This window comes from Colias eurytheme, chromosome 9, assembly GCF_061535395.1.
Source record: "Colias eurytheme isolate Ceu_HAF_F1 chromosome 9, ilColEury1 Martin Lab GWU primary, whole genome shotgun sequence".
Taxonomy (NCBI): Eukaryota; Metazoa; Arthropoda; class Insecta; order Lepidoptera; family Pieridae; genus Colias; species Colias eurytheme.
Genome location: NC_142988.1, coordinates 9,140,857 through 9,163,913, shown reverse-complemented (window position 1 = coordinate 9,163,913; position 23,057 = coordinate 9,140,857). Strand labels below are relative to the sequence as shown.

The following is a 23,057-nucleotide window of genomic DNA, read 5'->3' as shown; positions in this document are numbered from 1 at the left end:
GTGTCGGTGTGGCCACCGCGAGCGCCCGCTCGTCGCGCCCGCCTAGGCCGCCGCCACCGCGCATTCAGTGTGGACGCACACTATTTATCGCGCATATCGCATTATCGGATTTTCTTTGTCATACAATATTGTCTTATTTGTTACGAAATAACAATAAAAACTTTCTACGATGTTTTGTCAGAGTAGGATGTTATTTTGCTCTTTATTATGAGGGGCCTCCTTCGAAGCTGAGAGTATTATGAACGTTTATTAATTTGCTAAGCAAATATTTGGCTAGAATCCTATAAAGAACGTTTGTCGACGCCTCTGCTCGGAATTTGGATGGAATTTTTTTGCTTTCATGTTAAGAATGTATTAAATAATTACTTAAGATATTATATTAATACAAAGTATGTGTATATAAACTACAAATTAGATAAACTCAAATCAATCTGTGTATTAAATATTTGTTTTTAAACAAACACCACACACACTATCTCTGTCTGTAATTAGAGTTATGACCAGTTTGACCAAACCTACATATCATAAATTTCTTCCTTTGGTTAATCGAAGAGTAAGTAATAAACAAAATTCAAAACAATGAATTACATTTTTACCTTACAAAGTTAACTACACAAGGCGTTCGTGTTACGAAGTATTATGTATTCTGAAGTGAGGTATTCATTTATTAAGTAAATTACACACCTAGTATGCAGTTAGTGCATCTAATACGAGAATACGGAAATACGACACGAGTAGGCGGTTCAAAGAGAATTTTCAATAAAGCAGTCTAGACTAGTCGGCGGCGGGGCGGACTTTATAACTATAAATCTATAAAACTATTATATCCTATCAAACGTTTTATTATATTTATACATATATATTATCAATCAAGTGTTGGAACGATGCCAAAGTTTAAATAAGGAAGAAATAGTGCAGCCTCTGATGTTTTCTGATTTAGCGAGTCCTTGATTGCAGACTGCTCATTTACAATCCAGATTTCCTTCAATTTTATTTATAGTGCGGAATAAAAATCTGCGAGTGCTTTTGTAGTTATGATAATGGCGTTGTTTGTCTTTCTTATTTTCAAAATAAAGTTTTAATAATAAATTTAAACATATGTACCTACATAATACATATATATATTTTATAAGATTCGTAGCTATTAAACGTGATTCATGTCTACAATAAAACAAGTCTTCAGTGTTATAATTTCCATAATAATGCGTGGAAAATTCGTATGTGTTTTCCTATGGTTATTATCCGTAACGATACCATTGTTTTATTGTTAGGCACTTGGGGCAGGCGACATCTCTGCTATAGTAAAATTGCAAGAGGAACATAATTATTTTCGAGAATTGTGATGATTATGAACCTAACACTACTTAAATTTTGGATATTACCTTATTTTACCTAGGTACCTACTTTAGAAGATTACATAATTGATTTTATATGAAACTAAAGTAACGAAATCGACTCATCAACAAGCAAAATGATAACCATTGTAATCAATTTATTAATACTAGAACAGAACCTTCCTATGTAAATACTAAATAATAAAATATATTATCCAATACCCATAACGCTTTACAAACGCGAGAAGGAGAGCTGTCGCGGTCCGCGGAGGATAAAGCAAGAGCGTGTCTCTAGTATAATTTACCCACAGATAAACTCCTTGTAACTTTAAATTCGCATTATTCTCACAAATGAATTCGATACTTTGTAAATTGACTAGTGCAAAACAGGTACAAAAAAATAACCTTGGACGTTTCCTAGACAGTCAAAATACAATTTACGACGCAGTATTCACCAAATAAAATATCACTTAACACATTGCCTACTACACGAATATATAAACATCAGAAAGGAAACAGACTTTAATTAAACCTACTGGCGCCAGTATGTAAGAAAATTGGACAGGCGCGGCTCCGTAAATGTACATTTAAATATTTTACAAATTACTCATTAAACTATTGATAAGTAATAAATTATAAGTAAATGTCATACGCACGTTTATTTTTATACCTGCACATAGGCATAAATCGCTACAGTACGTACATTCTCGAAATGGAAGTCATTAAATACGCGTCAATTTTTTGTCTCTTATATGTTTTCGAAGTTACAAAGTATTATTCAGCATGTCATCCTACTATTTTTGTAAGAAACTTCCAATAAGTTATACGGATTGTTATGTCAACACGTTCCCTATATAAAAAGTCAGCAAAACGATTGTCAAATAAATCATAACAGTGAATTGATTAAAAGTTAATTGAGCGGCTTTATTCAAGTTCCATATCGAATACCATCCACGTCACATAAATAATGAAGTGCCCGACGACACCGAAGATACGTGTAATCATCACGCAAATCAGTCACGTAACGCTTCTGCAGGTTACACCTGCTCTCAAGTTTTGCCACGGTTTACCGACAACAATGCCACGTCTTGTAATTGAGCAATTTGAACGCGAGCCGCATATCTCCGATAAGGATAGGACGCGGGAAGTAAACAAACATACGGCATTTTAACGCCTTGAGATACAACGTCTCAATGCAAAACCTAGCGGGGTTTCACAGCGAGTGAAATTAATGAACGCACGTGTCTAAATTTTAAACTATCAGACTACATTCTCGAAGTTTAAAGCCTGTTATTTAACTTCTAGGTGACTTTCCCACGTACATACTTTATTGGTCGTTGCCATTAATTAAGAGCGAACAAGTACATGTCAGCGGTATTATCGAATAATCTGCAATCTAATTGATCCTTCAATTACTTCATTAATCGCATCCAATAAATTGAACGAGTGCAGTTGACAAATGACTGTGTACGTACTTAGAAACTTTAAAGCAAATTTCATTGCATTTTAAATGGCGCACCTGCCAATCAATGCGCTACATAAAGTTATAACTTATATCTTGACAGTTACTTTGCACAACAAAGGCTCGCGGTAAGGCTCGCGGTTTAAAAATAGCGTTGTTTAATATGTAAGTAAATCAATATGTATTTAAGAAGGTATCTACGTTGCAGAGATAAGTGACAGGTTTCGAAACCCCTTGTTTTGGGGTAAGGGTGGGATGACTTTTAAATGTGGAGAGAATTAGGCCAGTTGCTGTCACAAGCCGCATGAGTTATGGATACCAATAAATCGTAGTGCCAAAACCTTCCTAGTATCTTGACATATTTGGCACACAAGAATCAAGTACCTAGTTTGCTATTTATTAAATTCTTTTCCATATTTAACCATTTCCTTTCATTGGTCTATTAAATATGTAATACATATGATGAAACCAAGAATATCTAAAATGTGTAAGATTGAAGATAGATAAGTCGAAGAGCGGTCTCTAAATAAAAAGTTGGCGCCAGCGTACGTTTAGGTCAGGGCATTCGTCTCGCATAAAGCAGGACTTAAATTGGCAAACTCGAAATAAAAACGACCCTACAAGCAGTCAAGTTCAATTCTGTATCGTGAATTACTTTTTAGCATTAAGTGCATTCAAGATGCACGCTTTAAAGTTTAAACTTTACAGAATGTTATCGTACGCTCTTGGAGTACCTCTTCGAGTTCCATTTAGCGGCTTACTCTGTTTTAATATTGAGGGGCGCTAAGTACGGGTTGAGGGAGAAGGCCCATAGGGGTGGCTCGAAGGCACACCTAGTCAAAGCAGAACATTTTCAAGCTATAAATATCTTAGAGGTTACGTAACTTTGCCTTCAAATGAGTACGCTTAAGATTTATTAAGCTAAGATGTCTTAACAAGGCTCAAGATCAAAAGATAACATTTTTGAGAATTTAATTACCTGTAGATATATTATATTGTTATTTTATTACCGTTACAAATAAACAATTCCATAACTATGCTTTTATTTGACTAACATGAGCTCATTTTTGAGTCACGACTTCGCCGACTCAATACATTTATCTATGAATGCGCCGTTTACAATAGAAGTCAACAATAAATTGAATAAATTTTTATTTAATTTAAATACAATCGTGCTCAAATTACTTTAAATGGAAATGCTGAATGCACAAATATTATTAACAAGGTATTGATATAAAATGACATCATGATACGAAAACATATTTTTTCCAACGCAATATTTTAATAAAACTGGAAATATTATAAGGTAAACATAATATAGCTGCTTACGTATTTCATTAATTTTATTAATTCCAGGAAAGATTAATAAATGATAATAAATTACATGTTATTTGTCATTAACACCGGTATTATGTCAAATATTAGTAACATACACGAAGGATTTGTGTTAATGAAGTGCAAATGATAGAAGGTAAATGTGTAGGTTTCACAAATGACAAGTAGTAAAACATATACCTATACAAGGTTAAAGGAGTGTTTACTTAAATACTTCATTATCAATAAGCCCTATGTTTCATAATAATATAGACGTTACCACAGTGTATGATAGGGCTCCTTTAATGTAATGTTAATTGCCGCTAACTGGGCTAACGTTGTTAATATGCTAGGACCTAAAACGTAACACCAAACAAGAACTAAATGATGTTATGTACAAAGCCTCTATTGTATATCTTTTTTAAGTTTCAACAATGAAAACCAAATTGTTATTTTTCAAGGGAAAGAAATGAAAACTCACCGGAAAAGCTTATTTTGGTTTCGACCGGCATTTTAACTGACACGCTCAAATGCTCTAGCCTCTAATACTGAAACGATCTCCGCAGGCTATATCTGTGCGCTGAATGAGGGCTGATCTTTATGTTATTGTGGTTTATTGTTTATTTGTGTCGCCGTGGCCGGTGCGAGTGATGTGTGCGCGTGGCTCGCGAGCTGATTGTATACTGGCGTCTGGCAAAAGGCTTAAGGCAGGCGTCCTACGCCCGCGCGGCTCCGCGGCCCAATATTAGCCCGCTATCTTATGCCTTTTCAGTTTTCAGCGCGCCCATCCGCCACCCCTGTCTGCCGGCAGACTTTGAGGGAATTGAAAACAGTAATTGCTATTCAGTTCTTCATTTGAATTGTTCTCGACTTTGGAGATTTACACGCTCTTGAACTGCGGCAACAACGTTCACCCGGTTTATAGTCGTAATAAAGATAAATAATTTGGTTATTCGTTTAAAGGGTAAAGAAGTTTTTTAAGCTTCAAATTATACAGATTTATTTGTTATTTATACACTAGGTACTAAATATTATGTAATGGAAAAGAAGACGTATCTACATATACTATATGTAATAGTTAATGCCATGCGGGTCATGTTTCATTAAAACTATAGGCAAAGTGATTAAAATCAAAGCTAGTTTTTTTGGTAATATTCCTGTCCTAGTTTGGTACATCAACGTAATATGTAAAAACTAAAAACTGAAAAGTAAAATCTTAAAAACGACCACATTTTAAAATTTTTAAGGGGACCAATAATTCTCGCAATGTGTCAATTAAAATCGCATATATTAATTGAAACTCATTTAGTACTTGAATACATTTAATATCGCGGTAAGAATATCAGTCGTAATACAAACGATAACAATATCATAGGTCAACGATAAAGGCAACATTCTGCAAATTCTTAGGCGCGAGTTCACCTTTTCAACGAATAGATGTCCTTTCACTATTCACGAACAATATCCTTTATTATTTCGAATGGCGCCAGTTGAAGGTTTTCAAAAACTCAATATTCTTCGAGGATATCATGATAATATGACGTCAACCATGCGATTAAAACTATGGAATTTGTCACCGAAACTGTATAAAAAAACTATTCGGTGCTATTTCCGACAGAGCACTGTTCAATGTCACACCAATAACTCGAAAACACCTGTGAAACATGGCGTGCTACGTGAACATTAAAATCAGTATTACAATAGTTTCGAATAACTGTAGTTTCTTAAATGAATAATAGGTTCCTAGAGGTCAAAGAAAGTTAAACGGATAAGGAAATCTCTAAAGCAGATTGCGATTACGGTACCCGCATCCATCTTGGTACTTGCGACTATTTATGAAGACCTCAGGAGACAAATTGATTGAGGATTGTTAACCATTTCTTAACTTTCACTGCTTTACAATAAATCGCCTAACAAACCATTAATTTCGTTGACGTTGCGGTAATACCCTAATCTGTTTGTATTGTTGAAAGAATGAGTTTATGTAACATCGAAGTTTGTTTTCTTACTAACGCAGATCATTTGTCAATGTGACGGTGAGTTCATTATATGAATGACAATCTGAGAGACGCAATAAGTTAATGGGTAATGCAGGACAACATCGCAATTAGTGTAAGTTTGCGCTAAAAATGATGTTACCATATACACGTGTGAGAAACAGTAAAAAATGCCGACAGCACATTAATTAATTATAATAAAAGCTTGAGTAATCACGGCGTGTGAAATCTCGTATCGGCTTGTGGGAGATAAGTATGCACTCTCAACATATGACGTATTTTAACAATATTTTGATGGATATATTAGGCATAATTTTTCAATTATTTGGACAAAACTTTATTTGATGTACTAACTAAGCATATATAATAGTATATATAATATGTCGGGACATTGAACTATTGTTATGACTAGACTCTATTTATATATAACTTGTATTCGCTTTTTACACATTTTTAAATCCAAAATTCAGAGAACCATTTTTCAACTCAATTCATGCAATTACTTTCATAAAATTCAAATTATGTGTTCTATTTTCAAACGTTCAGTTTTCATTTCCCGGCAAAAATATCTTTTATGAATGAATGATAGTCTATTTGCATAATATTTTATTCTGGCTCTACTGACCTCTCAGAACGACAACGATTCGATAGTTTCGTAGCGAAGAGCTTTATAGTAGCGAAGTAGAAATAGCCTATTTAAATGTACATACTTTTTATTTGCAAAGTTACTTTTATCTTCAAACAGAACATTTAGAGATTATTTTTTTTTCTGGCTCTATTTTACCTATGGTATTGATACTGTTTGCTATTAAATATTAATACTATTTTCGCCTTGAATTACTCCTTTTCCGTATAATATGCGGCTGACAAATATTTAAGCTTTCGTAAGATAAGATTCGTATTATTTACGTATGATTTGTAGACACTTTCATTGAATTTTCAATGTCATAATATATTTCAACAGTACCATAGAAGAGGCCCTTGTTACAACAGTGCGGAATCATGTTTAGTCAGCTGCTCTTTTGAATGCGATGCACTTAACACTTTCCTTTGTACATTTTAACTTGCGAAATAGCCGTTGTTAAGTACTGAGAAAACAATTTGTTTTGTACACGTTTGCATTGCTTACGTTTGCTTCTGTTTCTCTTTTAAAATAATGCTCACGAAAGTGTCACTCTGAATATTTTATGTTTTGTTCAAAGTAATTATAGCTATTCTATAAAAGTGAAAGTAAGGTATTGTTTAAAATTTATACAACGTACAAAGCAATTAAAACGAGGTTAATTATCTTAGGCAGATATATTATTTGCCTTAGGTTGGTACGAATTTGGTAGGTTTGGTATTTAATAATTATGAAGGTTTTATATTTCTCACGACTTCACGAGAAAAAAATTATATTCCAAATTTATTCAATGTGTTGATTTCATTATAAATATGCAGAAATGTAGCAAAAATATACATAGTACAGCAGTAATAATTTCTCATATCACTTGCCCTCAAACCCTTCTTTTACTATCGTAAATAAGCAAACACAACGTTTTAATGGTTTAATAACTCTACAATCTGATAACCTCAATTACCTTATTGATATGGGCTGTCTTCAAAGTGATTGGCATAAAATCCCAAAAAACCTGAGACTTAAAAAACTCGAATCGCGAGATAGACATATAGAGAAATATTATAATTGCTTATTGACATAGTACGGAGCAGTGACCGGCACACCGGTATTCAAACAATCCTTGACTTGCGCTCCGGGTTGGCAGCGGAAGGCACGTACCGACACAAATCCGTAATCCCTGACCAATGGGGGGTTAATTTATGTCTCAGAGGAAATGCCGATTTCATAAACCGAATTGGGGCCACATAACGCAACGCGCTACTGCGAAAGTGAAACATGTAGCTACCGAAACAACAAAGTTATTGGACAACCTGACCAATTAAGATAAATCGGACATCCTAAAACCTTATTAGGTAGAGATTTTATAAAAATATCAGTTAAGTTATGCTGATGATGATGTAATTATAAAATCCTATTAAAATACTACCTTTAGCCGTTTAATCTCTAATGTAATCTATAAAGTATAAATGATACCCTTCACTTTTGTTGTTGTTATAAATCGACATTTTAATTAATGTTATATCATTTGGAGAAACCAACAAATGAAAACTCACAGTTCTATCAGTCAGTAAAGGAAATAACGCCAAAATTCATTATCGTTTTAAAAAAAAAACGAGTTGAGGTAATCAACGTGTATTTGTCCTTGCAAACGAAAAGGTTATTGACAACATTTAACCATTTAGTATGAGCAATAAAAGATGGCGTATGATTTTTAATAATACGTCATTATGAATCGTAAAGTCACATGTTGAGACTGGAAAGGGTCCAGAAACGTTTTTTATGGCACTTAGCTTTTTCTAAAGGTAAAACTAAAAAGCTGCCCTCTTATAAGGAACGTCTCGGCTTCTTCGGAATGCACTCTCTATCGACCCGCTATAATATCAGCGATATGTTATTTCTCTTTAAAATTCTTAGGAATAAAATTAACTGTCCGGGCATATTGAGTCTGATAAATTTTCGTGTTCCATCTAAGTATCCACGTAAATGTATTACTCCGCTGTGTCCGCCGCTGCGTAGAACGGTCCTAGGGGCAAATTCACCCATCGGCAGATTATCTAAATCCCTAAACGAATACTGTGATCTAATAGATATAAATGCAGACAGTGTGGTTAAGTTCTATAATGCTTCTCTCAAATATTTCAAGGAAAAAGAATTGTACTAAAATAATTGTTTTATTTAAGTATTTTATTGTAATTTTTATTATATTGTTATTATTGATATATTTTTTTTTTAAATTTTAATATTGTAATTAATTGAATGACGATTTAATTTTTAATATGAATATGAATTGTTTACGATGTCTATAAATAGATATTTTTTCTTATGTTTGTCAAACGATATTTTTGTGTAGGTAGATATTATTAAAATTGAATTTTTGTGTCGTTTTTTATAATATAATCTGAATGCCGATGTTATTTTAATATGAATGTTTATATAATTTGAATGCCGTTGTTATTTTAATATGAATGTTTACATTGCTGATAAATATTTATATATTATGTGTTTTCGAACTTTATTTCTATATAGATATTATTGATATAACAAAAATGAATTTTTATGTACCTATATTAATTTGATATTTTTAAATTGTAATTTTGTGTGCCGATTTTATTTTAATATGACTGACATTATTATTATTATTTTTTTTTTTTTTTAAATGTTTTATTGATAATTTCTTAAATGTTATTTTGTGATAGTAATTTTTTTGTTCTTAAATCATAACCGTTTTTTAAAAGCATGTGGTGTTAGCCTGTAATTAATTGTTGCATTTGATATGTTTAATTGTATTTTCGTTTTATGTCTATAATTAGTGTTAACAATTGTTGGCTATCCTTTTTAAATAAATAAATAAATAAATAAATAAAAGCTATACCGAAATTAAGTAAGAATAATAGCTGATGCTTTTTGCAGCCGTGGCACGAAACAGTCCGAATTAAGAGTGGAAATCATTGCCTATAATAATTCGCGTGTTCACAACAACCGAAAGCAAGCGACGTATCAAAATAGGAAACAAAGAAAAAACTCGTCCGGCGAAATCAATGTAAGTGGGACTTGATAATATGCGAATTTTTAAGCGGCCCATGTGACGCGTTACGAAATATCGCGATTGTTCCAAAACAAACACGTCATCGTGGTTGACGATCTCAGCTTAAAAATTATGAAGGTATCACATTACTGTGAGATTCGGTCCACGTTTGTTTTGACTGCTGCTCACCGGGGTATGACTGCGAGCTCAATGTTTGAGCACGATCTCACGGATCAAATAATTTATTTACATTACAAATAGAACGCTTAACTAAGACCATTTTAAATAGTGAGTGGCGATATGTAAACATGGGCAAATATTTTAAGTTTTACGTCGTCATCCGTAACGACAAATAATAAGATGAATGGGAAAAAATAAAACTCGTAATTGACATGGTTACATAGTACAATTTTATGACAAAATGGAATATTTTTTGGTCAAAATGTTTAAAAAGCAGTTTGACTCTGATGAAGAAGTTTATAAGTGGCTCCCGTATGCTTCTAATTGCAAATGTTAATAGATCGATAATAATATAATTTATTTTCAAACTTAGTGTAAGTACCTAAACAATATAGCCTATAGGGGCTACGCAAAGACATTATAAATTTATTTTAAAATTGTTAATTTTTATAATAGTAAGTACAAAGTTAATAATACAATACATAATCAAAAATGTATTTTAAATATTTCCTTATCACGTACCTATGTGACGCTCGCTAATTTCGGAGCAATTAACTACTCGTTTATCTTTTAATTTTTAAATAAATTATATCCTATAAAGCACAGAATGGTAACTAGCGTTACCTTAAGTAGTACCCATTTTAAGTTTGAAAATGTTCCGAAGATTTTCTTACGTACATTATTAAGCTACTTTAGTATGAAGATTGGTACTATCGTAGAACGCATTATTCATTGCGCTGCAGAGTGTAGAGCTTCAAGAGCATCTCAGGCACTGAATTAATGATAAGCACAGCTATTAAACACTGCATATTATATTGAGTGTTCTCTGCGCCTGCGCCAACGGCCAAGCGCTAGGCCGTAACGCTTTCCAGTAATGAATTCAATATTAAGTTTCAGGAATATCGGATCACCTGCGGCAACGTTTGCCATTCGATCGAATAACAGGATGCTGCTAGCATTTCATATGCGGGTCGTTGACATTATCCACTCGGAAAATTTATGATGTATGACGATTGACGATCAAATAGGGAACGAGGAATTCCATTAATCTTACGTTACGAGGAAGCGAATCTCTACATGTACCTAAAGAAATTTTTTAGGATATTTTAATAAGTACCGTGTTCAGAATGTAAACAAAATTACTTTTCGCGTAATATATATTTTAAACTTGTAGATTTTTTTCAAGATGTTATAGTCCTGTAAATTGCATACTCTAAGTATCATAGGTTTGTATTAATGTATTGATAAAATTATAATTTATATAATGCCGCACATATAAGAAGATACCTACATACATCAATAAATAAACTATGATTATCACGGTGCTTGGTAGCCTTGGAGTTTTCTTTGCGTAGTAAGTACATCTTACATCATGATTATTTTCAGTTGACAGTTGACACAGAGTATGAATCTACTAGATTTCCTCGTTTATTTATCAACTGTATTTTATTTTTCGTTAAATTGCGAAATAAATAATATCGTATAACGTAAATACGTTATCCCGGAATGGTAACTATGTGTTAGGACTGGGAAGGAAGGACGCAGATTATCCACAGTATCTTTAGTTCCAGGGTTTTCACCGCTCCTTATCGTAAAACAATACAATTAACTTTTTATTACATCTGCTATGTACATTTTATGTAAAATACTGCATTATGCGCATAAACATACAAGTAAATATATAAACATAAATGATAGTGACTAATTAACTGCCTATAGTTAACGTTAAATTATATAAGATTTAAATGGCTTTCTAAACGCTGATTAGATATAAGATTAGATAGAGACTAGAGTATATTTGAAAACAAATTAGAAATTAATTTTATCACTAGAACTAGTGTAAGCTATAAGGTTTCTGGGCTGACTTGTTTTTTTTCCGGTGGGAATAGTCATTCAGATAGAATTGACAGGGAATACATAATGGTTTATTTAGGGAGGTACAAATTTTCTTTAAGTATTTTTTTTTTAATTTATATTCCAATACATATTACAAAATATGATTAGTTTAGATACCTATTATTTGTATCTTAGATGCACCTTGCCAATCTATTGATTTCATTTATTTACTTTAATTATATAAATATTATTATATTGTTTGTTTAAACTTTAATATGTAAACATATTTATTTCGACCAACATCAACATGTATGTTAATGTTACGATAATTTATTGTTGTGACTATATAATGTCTATTTCAATTAACCTCTAAGCATGCAATCGTAATGTAAAGTTATTAACAACGATGCTGTGTGGGATATCCAAATTGAATAATTATTGGCCCTTTACAAATGTATAACATTTATTCCTAATATATTTATTTATACACGATAAATAAATAACATTTCTATTACGATACACACCACGCTTGATTGCAACTGATCCACTTTAAAAATAGCAGAAAATAGGTTACGCTCTTATACAACTGATATTATGATGCTATCAACAGATTATGATAAATTATTAATGGATTAAGTTGTGGCGCGCGGTTTCACCCGCATTGCTCCGCTCCTGTTGGTCTTAGCGTCATGATATAATATTATAGCCTATAGCCTTCCTCGATAAATGCTATCTAACTGGGCTATCTAACACCGAAATAATTTTACAAATCGGACCAGTAGTTTCTGAGATTAGCGCGTTCAAACAAACAAATTTTTCAGCTTTATAATATTAGTATAGATATGATCATTGTGAATATATGTATAAAATTACTAATTTTCATGCTGGCATTATTTCTCGTTCTCTCTTTTTCGTTATAAAATCCACCCTCTGTTTCATCCCCTTCAAGTTATTCTTTACGATAAAAAGTTTATATTTGTCTCAAAGGTCCGATCTATCGCAACGCAAAATCTATAAAAATTGTGTGGAAAGACCTTAGACCTACATATTTCTCTGCTATTTTATTTATCCTTCTATTGTTTAATATTTTTTTCGTTTGTATTTCGTTCTTTTTTTATGAGAACTCGCATTTTAAAATAATCGTCATTAATTGGGATATAGTCTTAAATGGTCGGTCGCCCTATAATACACTGCCTTAACTTTAACCTAAATTTATTCCTTAAATTATTCCTGTACTTAAAATTGTGTTATATTTTTATGTCGTAAAGCGAAATGTTCGCGTTTAACCTCAAGGTTATCTACATGCAATACTAGATTAGTTTCGGCACTAAACATAAATGCAATCACATGTTCTGTATGACTGGTCTCGTATTCAACTTCGCACAAGTAACATTTAGAAGAAATTCGTAATTATTAGACCGTATTTGATTTAATTTATCTCGATGAGCGGCCAGCTATTTGAATAGCAAGAGATATTTTAATCAATATAGAACGCCATTTGCATGTATGGGTATTGAATTACTTTTTTTAAAGCTGATGCTTTCTTTTTATATAATTCATTTAAGATACATTACATTACCAGAATTCTAATCAAATGGAAAGAGTCTATTTTTTATTGAAATTGATTGAATTTTTAATACCCTTGTTATAAAGATGTATTTTTTAAATCGTTCTTTATGTATCAGATGCACCAACTTATATTATAATAAAACATAAATTCAGTTGTAAAGTATTGTCATCGATCGTATTTCTCATTGTTAGATCACCTTCACCTATTGCCCTTATATTAAAGTCTACCACAAATAGACGCGACATAGAAATGTTATTTTAGATTGCAATAATGTGACTAGTACCTACTATTGAATATTTTCTTTGTTCCAGCCTTGGTAAATAATTAATTTGAAAAGGAAAATAAACGGCTCATTATTTAATTTCGATGAAAGGGACCGTTAAATTAAAACTTTGATTGAGTAGGAAGTCTGTGTTTGCGCAAATATGTATTGTAAAGCATTTATTTCTATATATTTATAAGAGATGTAAAATCTTAAACATTGTTAGTTTATTGGGATCGCCGAGCACTGTATTATATTTGTGACGGTATTCATAGAACTGATATCTATACCTATAGTACCTATAGTTCAAGCGGTTAACGTATCTGCAAACAAAATAATTTTAACGAATACGGCTAGACGTATCACCTGATGGTAGGCGACAAAAACGCCCATAAGCATCCGCAATAGTGATTGAAACAGTTGCCGACCTGTTGTTATTCTGCGAGGAAGTAGCAGATCTCAGTAGGATTACATCCTATGAGAATTCCACATACAATAGGTATCTAAAATCATAGCGTGCGAAATTAAAATTTACTTCATAACTAACCGACAAACATAATATTAACGCACAACTCGTATCACACGCTTAGAAGGATTAAGAGAAAAAAAACTTTGGAAGTTCACCCTTGAAAAGGTAAAAAGGGTAAGCTTGTAAGAAAACTCGTTGTGTTATTTTAGAAGCTAAATCAATAAAAGGTGCGTCACGTTAAGAAGTCAGTAGCAATACTGTTCACAAATTTTTAATGTAATCGTGTTACGTGTATGTGACAAGATATTATCGAGATGTTTATCTTAAAGCATAGCTCGTGCTTGCTTCATCAGCAGACATTAATTAGGTCGAGATGCCATTTAGTGTTGTTAGTTACGGCCTGCAGTCACAAGATAAGTAAAACGAAGTCTGAGCTTTAAATTTGATTAAGCTCCTATTGATATGTCTACCGTATGTTCCAACTTTAATCCAACATAGCTTGTTGTTTCTTCGCATTGCAATTTTATTTAACAGCAATTCCAACATAGAAAAAACTGACTTCATTTGTAACGTTAATTTCTTAGTTTCTATGGGATATAAAAAATAAAAGAAAGTCCAGACTATGGCTGAACATCGTTAATTGGTGTAATTTCATATTGGATTCGCATTTCGCGGCGTCATCTCACTTTGCATTATGAACTATTCAATGATTTTCACGACCATTCATATTTGATACATGAGCTTGTAAAATCTTCGTATCGTCATGGTTAGTTGTGGTGAAAGTGCCTTTAATAAAATGACAAGCCACGTTGCAGAGCCCAAAGAAACAACTATTCGCAGCGATTTTAGATGAAGAGAAGAACGCATATTTATTTAGTTATCCGAAAACTACGCGAATGAAGCCGTGTGCTAAAGATGCAGTAATTAAGTAAATGCATAGAAATATATCTTGAGAAATTACGAGCATTTTTAAATATGAAATAACTTTGTTTCTTCGTGGAATTTCAATTAAATTTCTTAAATAATTAAAAACTATCTGCTTCAAGGTGGAATAGACTTCAAGGAATCTTGAGAGGGCTTTCGAAACCCGTGTTGAAATATGATAAAAGGGTACTTAGTTCGTAGAACATACCTATTAAGCCTATATGAACAGATGAATTCCAAAAGTGATAAATAATAATATTATATAACTAAGTACCTAAACCTATAATAATATGCAGTTATAATACCTACATAGGTAAGCACTACAGTTCCCTACTCTGCTCTAGTAGCTATTGAGTGCATTGCACTGTACGATGCAAATATGTCTCGGTCGAGTAAATAGGGCAGAAGGGGTTGATGGCTCACACACCGTAACGATCGTCGCCTATCAACATTTGCCATCACGTATCTAGTTAAGCCTTTCGTATTCTTATATTGCTACATCGAAAACGGAAAGGAATTCTATGTTTACTCCTGCGACACTGAAGTCTGCACCACATACTTTCGTTTGGGTATGCATTCCGTTCCGTTCCGTTCCAGCCTTTTAAGACGTCCACTGCAGGACATAGGCCTCCCCCAAAGATTATTTGGGTATGCATTAGTTCGATGCAACTCTAATAACAGCTATTATCAGCCTTTACAGTTCACTTCCTCATAACTGAGATGAAGTAACGGTACCAATAGTTATGTAAATAACATAACGAAGGCCGTATCGAGAACCGGTATTGGCTAGAGCAGAACAGGATGTAATTTTTTGCCAATAGATTGCAGTGAACTTAAAAAAAACAGTAAACAAGTGCTTGCTTTCGTTTCAAACCGGATCATTGTTTCGAAAGTGTTATACGTTTAATAAACTTAATCGAGTGAAGTCATTATTAAACCTGTTATATACGTTTTTTACTCAATTACAGACGAACTCCTATACTGCTTTTGATGAAAAGATAAAAAAATTTGCGTAGATTATAACCGATTTAAGTAAGATTCTTTATCGCAAATATTCATGATACACTGAGATAATAACAAATACTGACGTTGACGATAAAGTAATACCGACATGTAAATTTTGCATAATATATCGTGTTTATTAATCATCATGCAAAACTGTTACTTAATTGACAATAATAACATTATCGCTAGTTAGCTATGAGCTATATGTTGCTCAAAGGTATTTAACCTTTCAGCGGTCGCACCCTTGCGCCGAACACAAGCAGTCGCGCGCGGTCTGTGATTCCGCAAATTTAAGTGTCTCGTTTGGGAAAACAAATGAATATTTCGACTTATTGTATAGCACATAATTAAAAGAGGTCTTAAACATGTGAAATAAAATAAAAACAACTTAATTACTCATTACTTCTTTTATTTGTACTTGATAGAACAAAGGTCTATAAAAACTCAAAATTTTTGACTCTGGGTGGAAATCACCGTTATAAATCAACATTAAACAAAACAAAATGGAATTTTCTTTTTTACAATTAACAACTTATAAACTTGACTTTAATTATCTTAGAAATAAATCACATTCATCATCAATTGGCACTGTGTAATAGGAACTCTAAAATGACATGTAAAGTTCTAGAATAATCTAAATTATTATAAAATGAAATAAAGAAAACATACCTAAAAACGACTAATTTTTGTTTAGAATAACTATAATAAACTATTCGTCATTAGTGTCCATAATATGTATCTACTGGAAATGAACATTCTCGGCATATAACAATCACATGTTCTAGACACATGTGTTTTCCACATTTGAAACAACTATACTTTGTTTTGCGGTTCTTTTCCTATCGCAATAGTAACAACGACCTGCGACACGTAAAACTTGGTTTGAAGACGATCCTCCTTGGTCATTTTCAGAAATATTTATATCGGCTTCGGTTTAATTGCACTGGATTGTTCTGGAACACAATCGGTCGCGCGCGGAATCTGAGACCGCAAACACAAATAAGAAAGCACGTGTACATGCGACGAATGTCACAGGGCTACTGAGAGGTGCTACCTCACCCCCTCGAAGGTATCACGGAAGCGCAAGCGTCTATTGTTTACAGTTTCAGTATATTGACTAAAACAAGTTCGTTGCGGACTCAGAGACCGCGCGCGACCGCTGGAGGGTTAAAGAAATAATATTTCTACTGAATAAGAGTTTTTATCACGCACATTGGAGAGAAATCGTGTTACTGCATCGAATCGAATACTAGCGATCGATGCGCACAAACCGAAGCAAATTACTTGTTGTGAATAACTGCGGGTGAAATTCGATAGTCGCCACTTACAAATAAATAAAAGATAACCACCATTTTGAGACGTGATCGTTAAAATAAAATAAGAAGTTTCGACTTTACCCAATTCGGTTAAACATTTTATTTTATAGTTCGAATTCAAATACACCCATAAAATAACGATTGAAAACCTGATTTGATGAATAAATTTACGCCTCTTTTAAATATTCTTGTTTGCAACTTGTCCTTTAGAATGGTCAATGGCTAGGCTGAGATCATCTTATGCATCAGATATTTATTATAAGCAAGGTGATGTAAGTTGAAATATTCTTAGAACCATATCATTTTTTCATGTAATTCTAATATTATTGGTATTATGGTATGTAATTGTATGAAATTTTTAATAATTCTTATTTTATTTATTTTATTCAAATAGCTACCGTGTTGCTATCCGAGCATAAGATTGTCAATCATTTTTTGGATAAAACTATTCCTATCATCATTATTTTGCATTTAAGTAAAATTAATTTATGCACAGAATTTTCTTTTTTGTGATGATCTTTAGTTGGCATAGTTTCAAATAGATTTTTGGAGATGCCCAATAGAAGTATGTGTACATTTTTTTTTATCTAAAGCATTTCATGATATACATAAGATATAAATTGTAAAGTGTGTTATGGCTATATCAAAACAGATAAGAGTTAAGACTGCATGTAAATAAATGTAAAAAAAAAATGTTTAAGATATGGATAAAAATCAAAATATACCACATTTATATTTCAAAAAGAACTTGATACATAGTACTATTCCTATTTACTTTTATGTGTTGCTAAGAATTGATGAACTAATAATTAAAAAAAAACAATATTTGTACGGTCAATTATACTTTATGGTACCAACGATGAAGATGAATCTTATGATAAAACATACATTTTTTTAAAACAGAAACATAAGCACCAGCTTTTTCCATATCCATACATACATATTACACAAAACAAGGACAAAGCTTCAATTTTACAGGAATTATATTTGAAAAATGGATTTCTATTAAATCTCAAGTACTTTTGGTAATTTGATAATATAAAATTATCTGAATCAGTTTAATATTGTTTACATTCACTTAAGAAGTTGTCAATTGCAGTTTGTAAAGAATATTATGATTTGAAAACTACAGAAGTCAAATTAAATTTAAAAAAAATCAAGCAAACTAATTTACGCTGACTGCTATGAAAAACAAAAGCAGATTAAAAAATGTTAATGCAAAAACTTACCAGCTCTCGGTGAAATAGGAACTGCTGGCTTAGGTGCAGCATTCGAGCAGAGTCGGCCAATTTTACTCGGTGGTTTCAGACCAGATGGCTTCGAAAATGTTGTGGGTCGTGAGGCTTCAGATCTTGGCATTGTTGACGTAGCAGTGCTTATCGTTGAAGCCGTATCGGATGAGGCTGACGACGGCGCCGGTGGAACCCCTCCGGCTTCCATAGTCGGTTCATTATTTTCATTCATTCTTGATGCACTTTTTTCACTTTCAACTTTTTTATGCTTACGAAATCATGATTACATGACTGAAAACGTGTATAATTCGGTTACCTATAATAGAATATGCGACCGAAACATTGAAAACATACGACGCGACTAATAAACTAAAAATATCACAAGTTCCCGCGCACGTAGAGGACGTGTAATCTGGATCACGGCCATCATGCAAAAGTAAATAAATTAATACTACGATTTTTGCAATTTCATTGTTTTAATAACAATATTACCCCATGGTAAATTTGATATTATCATAAATGAAATTTACTTTGTTTGGTTATTTATATTAGATACCGACCAACCCCAAAGAAAATAACAAATTACTGCATACCTCGCTGAAGAAATAGAGCGAAAAGGAGCTACAGAGATTTAAGAAAAAGTCGCAAAAATTTTACCGCTCGTTGGACCAGCTGAGCTTGACGTTATCACTTCACAAAACACATTTTACATACTTTAACACTCCACTTGTTTTTAAATATTGTTCACGTGTTTTTAATATCGAATAGATTATAAGCACCAATTAAACTACTGTCCATTAGAGTAAAATAATTTATTTACCATTACATTCACTAAACTACTTACGAAGATCACACGACATGAAAAATTACAACACAAGACGCAACTTAAGAATACATTGCTGCATTTGTCTCAATCGCATTTAACGTTATTTACATCTACATTGCTTGGTGAAATTATGAATAGTTTCGTTCGGTAATAGGATGAATTTGACAAGATATAGTTTGTTTATTTTTTTTTTTTTTTTTTTTTTCTGTTATGGCAAGAAGCTAAAACTATTTGCCAGTGTCAAGTAAAAGGTAGGGAATCCATACACGGGAAAATAGGATAGTACGATATTTTTCAAGGTGATCAGAAGAGTTAGGCCAAAATTAATGCAAGTTACATTATACTAATACATATTATTTACATAAACTAAATAGATTAAATATAAACTAAAAAACATTACAATTTGACGTTATTCTTAAATATAAAAGTAGATAGTATATATTATTATAATATTTTTTAGGATACATAAATAGATATGACATACGAGTAGGAAGAGGAACATTTGAAGAAATTAATGAATTATAAAAGGAAGAATGATCGTATAAAGAGCAAGAGAAAAATATGTGGTCTATATTTCCCTCATCCTCTCCACACTTGCAAACTTCACTATTTAATACGTCTATTCTGGCTAAATGACTAGGAATACACATATTATGTCCTATTCTCATGCGACTTATTGTAGATATAACTAATTTATTTGCTTCAACACCAACAAACCAAGGTTCTATGGGGATTACCGGTTGAATTCTATAGTAATTCCTTCCCTTATGCTGTATCTGTCCACCGTAGACCGTATTCCACGCTTCAAAGAGAAATCGTTTCCGTAATGTTAAGAGATCATGAGAGTAGTTAATGTATGGATATATATTACATATCTCTACACTGCACTGCATCCTTGGCCAAGCTATCAGCCCTATCATTTCCGTGGATATATAAATTGAAATGATTGAAATATTTTTAAAACTAATGCCAACACTATTTACATATTTATTATTGTGCGCTGGTAATATTAGACGTTTAAATTGTATTGACTTTTTAATAAGTATGGCAGCACCACCATACCCATCAATTCTGTCATCACGAATACAAATTACAAACCTTAGATTACAAAATAAAATACAGATGGAGCATGTCAATCATTCATCGCCCGTGTCAAAGAAAATACGAAATCAAAAACGAATACGTTCCTCCGCTAGTGCTATAGCGATTCTAGTGTCATGCAATACGTCAAAAGGGGTTTGATATTTTAGTAAAAAAATGATGTCTTGTGATATTAAAACGCTGTAAAACTTGTTCCCGAAAACAAACAAAAAGATAAAACATCGTTTTACAGATTTTCTGTAGATTATTTGGCTTATTTAATTTTGTATACAAATAATAATTTTACAAATACGAAGGAATTCAAAACTTCAACGTATGCTGCCAGTATTTTGAAAATGAATTTGCCATTTTTAGGGGTAAAATGGTTAAAAGATATTCGGGGTAGTGCTGTTGGATTTTTCGATCGTGAATGTGATTATTTGTATAGTGCAATAAAAGTTCATGGTCATTATTAGATTATTTTAAAAAGCATTATACATTTTTTTGTTACTTTTATAAAAAGCGTCGTTTTCGCTTGCGATTTAATTCATGTGAACACATGATGGATATGATGAAAATAAAATGTCCCGCATTCTCGACTAAAAACTATTTATTATTATTCGCATTCATATATTCATATTCAACTTTTTTTACTTAATGTAATTTATTTAATAAATTTAATGTACTTAATTCATTTAATAAAAATTGAATAAAATTATATTGTCCATGTATAACTTTAGTAGATAGGTGATAAAATAATTTTTACAATATTATAAAATAATATCAAAAACCCGAATTTATATTAAAATAAAAATTAAAACATGACTGCTAATAATTTATGTAGCCTACGTCACTACCACCACAGCTACCTTCATAATTCAGATGATTGCAATGACACCTCATAAGTCACAACTCAAAATCGATCCAACAGTTTATACTGCAGGGCGTGTCAAAGAAATATTATACATACATACCTACACTCGAAAAACATAACCCTCTTTCTTCCGTAGTCGGAGAAAATTTTGGGAAAATTTTCAATATCTGGTAACATAACACCCACACAGAAGCACCGTGTACGTACAGTGCAACGGCGAAATGACAGCACACATAGCTTTATGGAAATGACGATAAATTATTCGGTTTAGTTCGGCAACGCTCCATCTGTCTTTTATTTTGTAATCTAAGTTACAAACATAATGGAAATTGGAATTCGAAAGAAGAGATTTGGTTATACCCAAGTCTCATTTAGACTTTAGAGCAATTAAAAAAGGATTGTGCTTATTTATTATGGGAATTAGATCTGGCTTTTTAGGTATCACGCTTCTGCAGTTCCACTGTATTATTTTGGAATCCATGATTACTAAATATACTATCAATTACTTTATGTAAAGTGGCAACGTTGGACGGTTTCAGGGTGTTATTTTTCAATAGAGTGTTGATTAGTAAAGTAATTATATCCATTATCTGGGAAGTTTCAGATTCATTAGGGGCTACTTGATAACCGCAGCCATTTTCAGGCGTAGGAATCTGAGCTTCCCTAATAATAGCATTATGAGCATTTTAATCAAAACCCTTATTAGTCTTAGGAGGCAATTTTGGTTTTAAAAAATAAGTCTTTTTGTAGGATGAATTTGAACTATTTACATTCAATCTATTTGTGGTTGAATAAGCAGATGAAGACATTAATACATCCCCATAAGACTTTGATACATTTGGGTAAAGTTTACTTGCTTCCCCGTAAGATATATTTTTTTCAGACATACTTATTTTAATATCCTTTTGGCGTTTAAATTCTGGACAGATTTTATTAGTTGCGAAATGGAAGCCTGAACATAACAAACATGATGCACAATCTTCTTCGACTGTACAAGTGTCGCCAGAATGATCTTGACCACACTTATAACATCTGGGTTTTGAACGACATATATTTTTAGTATGACCATATCTACAGCATTGAAAACATTGGATGGTAGGGAAAATGTAAAGATTAACTGGCAGAGAGTTATAACAGGCATACACACGTTCAGGAAGAACTTGACCGTCAAATGTAAGAACAACAGATTGTGTTGGTCTCCAAGATATGGAACCATCAATAATAACCTTATAATTGATCCTTCTAACTTTTATAATTTTTCCACAGCCAGCTGGAGTTGAAATATTTTCTATTATTTCCTCTTGGGACCATTCAGAAGGTATTCCTTTAACAATACCAATGCGACTTATGTTAAATGTTGGTATTTTTGCACTTAGCTTATTTAATTCTAAATTTTTATTTTTAATAAAATCATTAGCATCCTTTGGCGTTGAAAATGCTACAATACAACGATTTCTCCCTATTTTTTTAACACTACCAGATACTATATTTTTAATATTGTTATTTTTTAAAAATCGACCAAAAGTAATGGGATGCAATGTTGTTCCATCGCCAGGTGTTGACTCTGTACGCTGAACATGAACAATATAAGGGAAGGAGTCAGTAGATAGGTATTCTGAACGTAAATTTGGTAAAGCCGATTGTTCATTCATATTATTATTATCATTCTTAAAGGATTCATTAAAAGTAACATCAGAATTGGACTTTTTATTGGGCTCAATGCTATCACTGT

General features: G+C 32.4%; 1 protein-coding gene and 1 long non-coding RNA gene across 14 annotated transcripts in view; one reads left to right on the top strand and one right to left on the bottom strand.

The window, feature by feature from the left end:
- The window catches only part of CLIP-190 (Cytoplasmic linker protein 190), a 42,113-nt gene extending 22,673 nt beyond the window's left edge, over nt 1-19,440 (bottom strand). For 4 of the 12 annotated variants that reach the window (XM_090105588.1, XM_090105589.1, XM_090105590.1 and 1 more), the window contains exon 1: nt 18,543-18,957. In XM_090105588.1, the coding sequence (XP_089961714.1) occupies nt 18,543-18,777 (235 nt within the window). In that variant the 5' untranslated portion in view covers nt 18,778-18,957. Of the gene's footprint in view, nt 1-4,591; nt 4,831-18,542; nt 18,958-19,138 lie in introns of those variants that run through there. The other 8 variants (XM_090105591.1, XM_090105594.1, XM_090105597.1 and 5 more) reach the window with 6 other exon arrangements.
- Nucleotides 19,441-21,628: 2,188 nt separating this feature from the next.
- On the top strand, nt 21,629-23,023 carry LOC149906015 (uncharacterized). 2 transcript variants are annotated; one of them, XR_016457101.1, is made up of 2 exons: nt 21,629-21,763; nt 22,076-23,023. It is a non-coding gene; the product is annotated as an uncharacterized LOC149906015 (long non-coding RNA). The 2 variants fall into 2 exon arrangements; XR_016457100.1 differs by having other exon boundaries at nt 21,635-21,898.
- Nucleotides 23,024-23,057: the final 34 nt, after the last annotated feature.